At 34.7% G+C, this 12,628-nt stretch overlaps 1 protein-coding gene across 9 annotated transcripts in view; it reads left to right on the top strand.

The window, feature by feature from the left end:
• Ih (hyperpolarization activated cyclic nucleotide gated potassium channel Ih) overlaps nucleotides 1-12,628 on the top strand; it is a 120,853-nt gene that overhangs the window by 79,948 nt on the left and 28,277 nt on the right. For all 9 annotated transcript variants that reach the window (XM_012375716.2, XM_012375715.2, XM_012375712.2 and 6 more), the window contains 3 exons: nucleotides 9,264-9,427; nucleotides 10,686-10,822; nucleotides 11,152-11,295. In XM_012375716.2, coding sequence (XP_012231139.2) covers nucleotides 9,264-9,427; nucleotides 10,686-10,822; nucleotides 11,152-11,295 — 445 coding nt within the window. The remainder of the gene's footprint in view (nucleotides 1-9,263; nucleotides 9,428-10,685; nucleotides 10,823-11,151; nucleotides 11,296-12,628) is intronic.

Here is a 12,628-nt window from a genome sequence, read left to right as displayed (position 1 = left end):
CAAAGTTACTGGATTATTATCATGCTGCTTGTTTCCCTACAAAAGGTATTTGCGAAATGAGATTTTTATGGATGCCACAAATGCGTGGCACTATTTTGTGAATACTGTATTATGCATTTTCAATCAACAGACACTGACATTGCGCATTATCTAGCACTGCATGATAAATAATTCCAGAGTATGCTAATAAATGAGAGATGCTAATAAACTTATTTCTAATGCAATACGAACATATTATGCGTCTATGTCATAAGTGCAAAATTAATGCGCTTGCTGAAAAAAATAGAATAAAACACAATCCAGCTTTAAAAAGAAATATTTAAACTTTATTCTACAAGATACATAGAAACAACTATAACTCCATTAATAATAAATCAAATTGCAGTTGTTTTCCATGTATTTTTAAAAGTAAAATAAAAAAATTTAATGCATCTCCTATTAAAGTAATAAAACAACATTTTTATGATTTCTTATTAATATTACACATGTATATAAGATTGATGTACATAGGTACATATGTAATATTTCATAAGATTGATACACTCGTTACTTGGCATCTCTCATTTAATCGTATAACGAACTTGTAAATTGATAAAAAATCACAAAAATGTTGTTTCAATGCTGTTTTAATAAGAGGTACATTTAAATTTGTCATTATATGTACATATGTGTAATATATAATATGTATGTATAATACATGTAATACTTATTACATATTTGTAATAAAAAATATATGAAATATTCCTAAAATAAATAGATCTTTTGTTTAAGTTGAGTGAATAGCAAAGTATGCTGGGATAATCACAGTTATTTATTCAAATATCCGAAATCTATTTCGCACGCGGATAATATTGAAGTTTCAGTTTGATTCCGTTTGGTATGCAACGGCAAGAGGTCAAGCCACATATTGAAACTGAGTCTCGAAATAGGACATAATGCGAGATATTGTCGTTATCGGCATTAACTGAAATCCTGTGGATCCTATCCCAAACAATGAACTAGATCTACATATCGCATTACATATTGTAATCGAAGTTCTTGAATTCCTACATGCCCAACCGTGACATTGTCGATTAAACAGAGTTGCAGGAGTGTATATTTTATATATTTTTATACCATGAATCTCTAGACTTTTCAACTAGACTATTATACAGAATATTCGAATTACATATATAATGATTTAATACAAATTCAAATTAAATTACACACAATGTACTGTGTGTCACAGTGACTGACGATTCAATAGTAATCATCAATTAACAAATAATGTCATAAGCATGAAACCACAGAAATCATAGAATACAATTGAGTTATGAGTTATCGGTAAAAAAATATGCACATATTTTTGCAAGTAAAATAAACAAGTTTACTCACCAAAACACTTGTGCTGCAGTTTGCTTTTGGTTACTATTTTGCTCCTCCACCTATCGTGTTGAACGATTGCTAATTGCGTAAGTTTATCAAAGTTTCGAGATGATTGCTCATCGTCATTGGGTCGGCGTTTCCCGCACATTATCCGCGTCCCTTACAGGAAAGCCAGGCGCTAAAACAATGACACAATAAACAATGCAATGTAAACAATGATATAAGAGCAAGATTCAAATGATGACTTTTAAGATGTCGATCAAGTTTCGCATAGAATTATGTCTAAAGGATTATTTACAGATTATGCTCATATATTTTTGTAGGATTCGGGAACGCGATTAGCACATTTGCGAGATTAGCACATTCACGAGATGACACACACACAGACAATATGGCGCGTCTATGTAATCGCCATCAATCAACTCTTCTTCATACACAGTACTGCATAGCAGCGCCATCTGAAACAAATGTCTCTATCGAGATAGTGTACGCGTGACGTGATCCCTAAATTTCGTACATAGATAACTTAGATGAAGCAGCAATCAATGAAACATTTTTACACAATTAATTTATTGGGTTTCAAAGGATATGTTTTATATCGCGCGAGCGCGCAAATAATAATAATAATGCGGGATAATAATTTCATTATACTGACATTTGCAATTGAATAAAACAAAGTAAAATAAAAATAAATTTCTACCGAGTAAATTTGTTTTTAAACTTCATAATAAAACAAAAATGTTCCAAATGCAATCATCTTTTGCTATGAGTTTATAAATATTTGTTGGCTATGTAAATTTTTATATACAAAGTGAATCTGTGAAATACATCCCTATTCTGATTTCTTCAAAATCGCATGGTTTGCAACTTTGCCTATAATATTACTTTTGTACATGTAGCCGAAATTTTTCGCGTAATTTTAATTAAAGTGCCGTTTGCAATGACATTTTCTTTAATATTTTGAAGGAGAATAGCGCGTGTGTGAATGAAGCAAATATATGTATATGCGGGAAATGGGAGAATTCTCGCGCGGTTCTAAATTTGACGCAATCCTATTAGAATATTGCATGAAAATACAAAATTCGTCATTCATATGTGACATGAGATGTGTATATGTGTGTGCGTGTGCGCGCGCGCGCGTGTGTGTGTGTGTGCCACAGCACTCCTAATCCTCAGCGTACAAATGCGCTCGCGCGCAGTAAGACGTTCTGGACCACACATTTCTCGACATTCATGCCGCGACGTTAGAAATGAATAATCCGCCATCATATCCACACTGCTGCAATGCTTTCCACACGCAGAATATGCAACTAAAAAAGAATATCCAATTAAGTAAGAATAATAATCTTTGTGAAAAAGTTTTAGGATCGATATAATTTTACTCAAAATCAACACCACCATTTTCCATACTATAAATGCGATAAAACGTATATTATAATAATCATCACATTTCTATACATTCTCGCAAATAAATATAAATATAACATATAAGAAGGGTTTTGCATAACACAATTGCACACGCCTTATATTATATCAAAGTTAAATCTTCATGTATATATTTGTATCTTTAATAGTTAATCTCTCTTATTTCTTATTTGAAGATATATATATTTTTATTCAACTGTGACATAAATCATTTTTATGATTCGATAGTATCAAAACCTGAACTTCTAGTAATCGTAACTATTTCAACAAGATTCGATCTTTATATTTAAAATAATACGATACACTCGCGTTGACGCGGTGAAGCACAAGATAAATCGTGAATATTCGCAATCAGAAATCATCCATCCTCCTAACGCGGCAATTCTACGGCGTGTCGCATTTTTTCATGAAAAAAGGATAAAGAGGTTACACATCGGACGGAAAAGGTCAAGAAAGTCTCCGAGCGACTCAATGCAAGGTGGAAAAGTTTTGATGTACGACGCTGTTATACTCCGAATCGTCTAAAGCAAATTAAGATTAATGCGGTCAGCCTCTCGCAGGTAGGATAGCTGGAAGTATCCAGGAAGAGAAACTAGGACGATAACATATTCGCCTTTTGGCAGAGAGATGAAACGCGTGGGAGAGACCGTATTTTATCGATATCATGCCACCGTTTCACGGAGTTTTGTGGAGATCAAAATGTGTAGGGCGTGTAGGCGTAGTTCCATGTCTCAATCCCCATGTTTCACGCTTGTTCGCTCAGTCGACAAGTTAATCGCAACAATTAAAAATTTGGAACACTAATGAAAGCACATATAATTAAACAAGTCTAATATTACCGCTAAATATGATGAAGAAAGATATAAAAAAGCAAAGAAAAGATGCTGTTTTTGTAATTCGGAAAAGAATATAATATTTTTGTGACAATTTAATAATTATCTCTCTTATTTCAAGAAAAGTTTTCCTTGCTTAATAAAATGCTACTAAAATGCTAATTTTATAAAAAAGGAAACTTTGTATATAGCTGACTTAACATTTTTATTTACTTTCAATTTCTAAATAAAATTCCGTTTTTGCTCGTAAAAACATATTATTGTTTTGAATATTCATTTTATCTTTGTAAAAGCCTTACACAGAAATTGTAAGAAATTATATGTATGTCGCTTTTTCTTCCCTTTACAGATCTATATAATAAAAACTCAAATAAATATATCTTTTTTTTCCTTCTAGAAGATCAATAATATAGATGTTAATATAGATGATGCTATTAACAATATCATACGTGATAATCGTGTAACGTAATGAAATAAAATTTATCTAGATGTTAATCCACTTCGGTTATAAGATCAATGCAAGAAAAAGTACATACATAAAAGACGGAATGTGGTAAATTATTTCGAATTCAAGGTATTCACTACCCACGCTTGTTAAAATAGATTCTTCGAAAAAGCGGCATAAATCTAATTCCGAAATACGGGTATCGTTAAGGCGTAATCTCACGGACGCTTCTGGGTCACTGTGCCCAGCATTATATGGAAAAGATCCATTTGATCCCCAAAAACACGGGAAGTTTGCCTGGACGGGCTGGATATAATTTTTCACGCGTCGTTAATTCATTTTATTCCACGAATATTTACGTTAATATAAAATAAAATACGTAAATGACGTATCTTTTTTGTCATTATATTCGTTACAATAATTTATTCAAAAAGACCGTTGTGTGTTATCATATATACTCCCTCCCTCCCTCTGAACATACCTTTAATATCTTTAGAATACTTTTCACACTGGATCATATTCATTATCAAAATCAGTAGTTTCGTGAAAAATGACTAAAAATTATATCAATATTTCAAAATGCTCGATAGAGAATAACTAATTCTAATCCACATTCACGTCAAAGTTCATAAATAAATAAACCATTATTTCTGGAAGACACGATTAAATTGAAATGATATCCTATATTTAAACGCGCACTTTTGTCGAATCAATTGCACTTTGCCGGGTTGAGTCTTGACCAATATTACGAATTTGTACACGCGCTTTTTTATTTCTCATTTATGGCTCGGTTAATTTGACAATATAGCAAGAGTATCCCGAAATTTCATTATGGCGTAGAATACTTCGGAACATATTATACATGTTACACATTAATGTATATATTAAACACAATGTTTATCGCTTCGCTATAATAAAGTCGATTATGAGAATGAATATTAAATTCGTTCGAATTATTCATGCTATAAAAATAAATCTGAAAATTTTGCAGTTAATTTCTTTGTTATTCATAATTATTGTTCATCATAATTATCATTAATTATTTAACTGCAAAATATAAAAGAGCGGGCAAATTAAAAATAATTGAAAGCAATTTTTCACGGCACATTTTTACTTTTTATAATTGCATATTATTGTTGCAATATAAACTTTCCACGCGAAATAACAATCAATGAGCAATATTCGTTTACAATGCACTTTGCCCTGTATACGTTACGATATTGTATCGACACATAAAGTAAACTACAATATTATAATCCGAATTCCCGGGAGAAGCGTGTTATTTGGGAAAATGTTTTCGCACAAGCATAACTCACGGGAAAACATGAACCGCGAATTGAAACAAACGACCCACGTTATAATGCAAAGAATTGTCGGACCTATGATCGTGCTGGAAGCGATGGCCCATCCATCTCCTTCTCATTTCCAATATCGTCGAATTATGTTTAATTTTCCGCAGTGCGAAACTAGACTGCTCCAATTTATTATGACGCCAAGACGTTCCATTTTATTCGGCCAAAGGCCAACCTGAGTATTTCGACACGCTAGAATCACCCCTCGCGTGCTTCAGTTTGCGAGTAAGGCTTACCTTTTTCGGTGGCGTCAACTATGTCACCGAATTGTGTCTTGGTTGCCGAATTGTGATTGTCCAATGTCTATATGTTTAACGTAAATCGTTTAATCATGCGCATTAATCACGACCTCTCTCTCTCTCTGCCTCTCTCTCTCTCTCTCTCTCTCTCTCTCTCTCTCTCTCTCTCTCTCTCTCTCTCTCTCTCTCTCTCTCTCTCTCTCTCTCTCTCTCTCTCTCTCTCTCTCTCTCTCTCTCTCTCTCTCTCTCTCTCTCTCTCTCTCTCTCTCTCTCTCTCTCTCTCTCTCTCTCTCTCTCTCTCTCTCTCTCTCTCTCTCTCTCTCTCTCTCTCTCTCTCTCTCTCTCTCTCTCTCTCTCTCTCTCTCTCTCTCTCTCTCTCTCTCTCTCTCTCTCTCTCTCTCTCTCTCTCTCTCTCTCTCTCTCTCTCTCTCTCTCTCTCTCTCTCTCTCTCTCTCTCTCTCTCTCTCTCTCTCTCTCTCTCTCTCTCTCTCTCTCTCTCTCTCTCTCTCTCTCTCTCTCTCTCTCTCTCTCTCTCTCTCTCTCTCTCTCTCTCTCTCTCTCTCTCTCTCTCTCTCTCTCTCTCTCTCTCTCTCTCTCTCTCTCTCTCTCTCTCTCTCTCTCTCTCTCTCTCTCTCTCTCTCTCTCTCTCTCTCTCTCTCTCTCTCTCTCCCTCCCTCTCCCTCTCTCCCTCTCCCTCTCCCTCTCTCTCTCTCTCTCTCTCTCTCTCTCTCTCTCCCTCCCTCTCCCTCTCTCTCTCTCTCTCTCTCTCTCTCTCTCTCTCTCTCTCTCTCTCTCTCTCTCTCTCTCTCTCTCTCTCTCTCTCTCTCTCTCTCTCTCTCTCTCTCTCTCTCTCTCTCTCTCTCTCTCTCTCTCTCTCTCTCTCTCTCTCTCTCTCTCTCTCTCTCTCTCTCTCTCTCTCTCTCTCTCTCTCTCTCTCTCTCTCTCTTCCTCTCTCTCTCCCTCCCTCTCTCTCTCTCCCTCTCCCTCTCCCTCACCCTCTCTCTCACTCACTCACTCACACACACATTATTTTCTAAAATACATCTACTGCTTATATTATTATAATAAATTTTTTATTTATAATTTTTTATATTGTTAAAATTTTCCAAAAATCAATCATAATAAGATAAAAGTTTTGATAAAATTTTCACAAATTTTTATTACAGTTATTCTGCGACCAAACAGTCAAGTAAGAGATAATATTAAACTCTTAAATGTATCATCAGTGGTGTTCGTAAGCATTATCTAACTAATTAATGAAAACTTATGTCGACTCTCTAGTCCAGTGTTTCAATACGGTTCACTTAAACTCGGATTAGTTTGCGCATAATTAAATTAAATTGCGGCGAGGACGTACGAAGAATAATCACGGTTGGATTACTGGAATATATTTTTTGTATACAAATCTATAGAGTATCTACTATAGTATCGTTTTGCATCAAAGAATAAATTCAGATATATTGCGAGTGATTTCAATTCAACGCAAAAATAAAATATTTCCGACATTATCACTGCTATTCGAAAAGTGGCATGTAATATATCGCGGTGCACGCAAAACTATACAAAATTTCCGTGACAAAGAATGCGCACGAGTACTGTTTCCTTGGACAAGTATCTCAACGTGTTTCGGCGTATGAACACGCCATCGGGAGGTACTCGCATGTAGCATCAAAATCGAGCACGCAAAAGTTATATGTGTATGTCATCATAATCTGCGCAATTGCCTTTATTTATACTTAGGAATAAAACCTTTTTTTTTTAACATGCAATGACAAATCACAAATATTTCTTAACAAAAACATGTTGCGAGTTTGAAGTGTGTATAACGACGGTATTTAATGTTATATTAAAAATAATAATAAGTCAAACACATACAAGTGAAGAGATAATATGAGTAAAAAAAAGTAAGACGAGTAATGTTCATATACTCATTTATACGATTCGATTTTACTATCTTCAAACAGCAAAACTTTGCATTATTTACCGTTCCCATTAGATCGCGGAAAAGTTAAAGCGTTTTACATTGAAATGAACTAGCTGTGCATAACTTTGCCGCGTACATATCTGATTGAAAATTCCAAAGTTGCGGAATTTTACAAGTTTGTTCGTCACAATTTGCAGCGAAGCGCGCAAAGTTACCAATGTCCATCGAAAATGTCCACCTCGTGCCAATTGGCTCACATTTACGTCATCAGATCTGACGTTAAGAACAGTATTAACGGTGAGAAATAATCTCATCTCATTCCAATTTAGTCAATCTCTTTCTTCGCTTAAAAATGTCATTTATTACAGATTAGTAATTGATTCCGTTTGAACTGTTGAATATTTGAAGAACTACAATTTCACAAATTGCTGTTTCAAGAATTAATCATTATTTAATATTCGTAGTTTTTTCATTTTTATTTGGAAATCACGTTTATATTGTCTATGGTTTATATTATTTAGAGCTAGAATTTTATCGAGTACCAATATATGATTGTTATGATCAAATGTCAGAATAATTTGCCAATTATCGACTATTTACAGAACGATGATTTGAGCACTCGCTGAGAATATTACTAGAAATATTCTCTTTGAAAGTGTAAAAAACGTGAAAAGTTGATTCTAAATATTTCCACCTAATCTTCCCGAGAAAAATTTCCCCGTGTCTTTCATTGCGCCATGAATCTCTTGCTACCTCCTCCGCCATGAATAGTGAAAAATTACCCTCATTTTTATTCACGAGCGTAACTTTGCAGATTAATGATTCTGTAACCGGTTAGGCAGATCAAAAACGTGAAATAAACTTGTATAGTTTATCCCCGACGAGAGCGAAAAATAAGATAGAAATTCGTATGGCTATTTGCGATCCATATTCGACGAAACGTTATCAATCTAGCCGCTTTCGAACTCGCTTTTGTACTAGAGCTTCGTCTTATTAATTATCTGTGTGCCATTCATCATTCCAGATCGAACAATGCACGCATTTTTTATCAAACAGTTGTAATTTCATTGCATCAAGTTGTGTACTTTACGAAAAGTACACAACAGTATTAATGTTACAGTATTAATGTAATCAAACAAACGCGAGTATAATATTTACATATGTTAAAAATATTTATATTAAAATTTAATAGATTTAATAGATTTACGTATATAGAAAGAGATTTATTAATATATTGTTAAAAATAAAGATAAAAATATTTTACATTGATATTATACCTATGTTTTACGAAGAATATGTTAAATCTAAAAAATCGACTTTATGACATCCGACTTTTGAAGATTTACGGTGAGACAAAAAGATAAGTTTTTCTTATGTTATATTCTAACTGAGATTATAGAATAAAAAAAGTAAAAAGTGAAAAAAAAATGGTTCAAATCTTTACAATCTGCACTGGTTTCAAATCGAGAATATAAACTATCGTGTATATCAAAATGAAATGAGAAGAAATCCTAAATCGCATCACGCGTTCTCGCTTCGACGGTTCTTTTCAAATTTCACTTTTTAAATGGCCAAATTTCACTTTTCAAATGGCAGTATATTTATCCAATTTTGTTTCAATAAATTTATTTAATATGCTTCATATTAAAATTGATTGAAAATGCTTCATTTTTATTTCAGATTCTACTGGGACCTCTGCATGCTCCTCCTATTGGTAGCTAATTTGATAATTCTGCCAGTCGCCATTAGTTTTTTCAATGACGACCTAAGCACTAGATGGATAGCCTTCAACTGCCTTTCCGACACGATATTCCTTGTAGACATCGTCGTCAACTTCAGGACGGGTGAGTATCATTCAATTAATCAATTCGCTGTCCAACTTATTATTGTTATTAATTTTCTCTAAATAAATTCTCATCGCTTAATCTATACCTAATAAAAGACTCTACACTCCGCAAACACATGTTGTTTAGGGATATAAACTCATCTCTCCGGCCAATAGAACTTGTTTATAAAAACAGCTGCGTTTCCACAACAGTGTGGCTATGTATCTTTAATCATATAGCTATATAAAACCGTTTTTTGAAATTTTCATGTTATTAGAATGTTAGCTTATATCGCGCGGTATTTTCATGAATATGCAAGCATTTTTTTCCATGTACATATTATTTATTACGTCATGTCAAATGTTACATAACTTTGTTTCCTCTTAAAGACAATGACGTTTCGATTTTTTTTAAGGTTTTTAAGATTCCTACATTAAGAACCAAAAATTTTACGTTCTTTTTTTATTTTTGCTGTCATACCACGTATATCCACGTATAGTAAGTATATCCAAATATAAGATACCGACGAAATCTCAGATGAAAGCGCAAACACGATGAGGAATGGATCATCTACTTGCGCCCTCCACTGGCTCCAACAATGCACAATGACAGTATTGTTGTGCAGAAGAGAATACTCCCAACTCCTTGACATTTCGTTATTACCCAGGGATTAATTTGAAACGTGTTTCACAAACCGACAAAGCGAAATTGGGTCGCGAGCCGCAACCGATGAAAATCATTGTATCATAAAATCGCATATCGCGTTGCGTTGATTTGCGATAATTAAAAGTATCTTGGCCCCATTGTTCAATTCGTCCTGTTTAAATATCATGTACCATAACATACGGGCAGCCAAAGATCTGTATTCTTTTATTTAATATTCCAATTTTCGTTTCCACACTTTCCCTCTCTTACCCTTCCATTGTTTCGTATGCATTTAACCACGTGACAACATTACAGAGCGAGAAAACGAAAGATAGAATATACATATTATAAATAGGAAAAGACGCAGCGCAGGGAGGAAAGTATTACAATTCGGCCTTTGATAATCTCACTTCTTTTCTCAATTTGTCAATAACAGATTGTTTGTCATCTCCTCATTTTTAACTTGAGTTACAAAATTACACATTATTTATAATGGACGCACAAAAGCTGCGACATGACAAACTGTCGAATTAATGGCAAACTGCCAGATCATGAGGCAGCGGCATTAGCCTCGTTGCTTTTGGAAAATCGTTGATGTGGAAAATATTGGAATACAATTCTTTCGTTGTAGGTATAATGCAGCAGGATAATGCCGAACAAGTGATATTGGATCCGAAGTTAATTGCGAAACACTACCTCAGGACTTGGTTCTTTCTCGACCTCATCTCTTCTATACCACTAGATTATATTTTCCTCATATTTAATCAAGTAAGTATATCCTAAATCGTGCAACTCGTTAAAGCAAGTTTATATGCGTCCTTTGTTAGAATGTAAAAATATTATCTCGAGAAAAGTATAGAAATAGAATGTGAGGATAACAAGGAAAATTGCAAAATTTAGGTAAGATAGGCAAAGAAAAAAAATGGAATGTAACAATATATGAAAATGCCACTTGTGTGTCGATGCTTAACAGTTTTGCCACTTGTGCCATAAGGCAGTTTCGAAATGATTGCATACATTTTACAAACTCGGTTACCTATTCGAGAGGTTTCAACAAATCAAATATAACAACACAGAATAACGAAGAAATTCACAAGTTTCAGGACTTCAGCGAGTCCTTCCAGATCCTGCATGCTGGACGTGCTCTCAGGATTCTCAGGCTTGCAAAACTGTTGTCACTCGTTAGATTACTACGTTTGTCAAGACTGGTGCGGTATGTCTCGCAATGGGAAGAGGTCTATGTGAGTGTTCTGCTACTTACTATATATATATGGCACTGTTCTCATTTTGTATATCATACAATACGTGTAGCTCGTACAATCTACTCATAGATAAAAAGAGAAAGAGAAGCATTTAACAACCTTTAATGATTCAGGAAGCTGACGAACGATCTACCTCCTACGAAACTGTATTACTTTTCCCGCAGCCAATCAAGTTTAATGAGAGTTAATTAATGTCGATTGTCAGTTTTTTGGATCAGTCAATTGCAGAAATCGTTTTCCGCATTTACGCGGGATATTAAATAATTATGTCCATGCCTGATATACGGTCGTTGTAGATCAGAGGTACAGGAAACAAGTCAGCCTACTTGTATTTATATTTTATCCGTATGTGAGGATTTTGTACTTAATCACAAATGACTCATTGAATTACAAGTTCTCACGTCAGTGGTGGATTCTGCCTGGCAGATAATCTCTTTTATGGAGCGAAAGATATCGCTTTCTCTGTATACAAGGGGATATACTCACGTCCGCTATAAAAATTTCATCGACATTTTCATCATTTCGACACAAACCTCACAGTCGTATGTAAATGGACAAATATTTTCCAGTTATACGCAGCGGAAATGGGATGTATTTGTTGATGAAATTACTATTGTCAGCAACGTTGCTACAAAAGTTTCAGTCCACCACTGCGGGGAATCGAATTCGAACTGGGCTCTCAGATTATTAGATTATGTTTCGCTTTCCGTTGCTGAACAATAAATGTTCCCATCGCTCTACTCAATATATCCCGTGACACCTTGAAACTTCCACTTTACAAAAAAGTCTCCAATTCTCCGTCTATCTTTCTTTCTCCCCCCCCCTCTCTTTCTCTCTTTCTTTCTTTCTTTCTCTCTCTCTCTCTCTCTCTCTCTCTCTCCCTCTCTCTCTCTCTCTCTCTCTCTCTCTCTCCTTCTTCCTCGCGCGATAATAATAATTGTAAATTCGAGTCAGTCACCATTCTCCTTTGCTCGATCATCTCATTACACTGTGAAAACCATAAACAGATAACGATATCTCTCGTTTAATGGACAATTCGCGGATACAAACGGAGAGATAGCGTGACAAAAAAGCAGTGGAGAAGAAAGAAAGTTTCACACCGTGATAAAATGATATATGCAATTCTAAAGAATTTCTCGCGATTGTACATCGCGACACACAACAACATTTTATTATATTTTCCATTGTCGTTCCAATGCACCGATAATTGTTGCTGTTCGTTGCTCCTACTTTTACTCGTTACTTTTTACTCCCGTTTTATAACGCACATGTCGATTTTGCGCACGTTGTAATGGTACAATTCGTCAATGGG

Source organism: Linepithema humile, chromosome 4 (genome assembly GCF_040581485.1).
Source record: "Linepithema humile isolate Giens D197 chromosome 4, Lhum_UNIL_v1.0, whole genome shotgun sequence".
Lineage (NCBI taxonomy): Eukaryota > Metazoa > Arthropoda > Insecta > Hymenoptera > Formicidae > Linepithema > Linepithema humile.
This window is presented reverse-complemented; position numbering and strand designations above follow the sequence as displayed.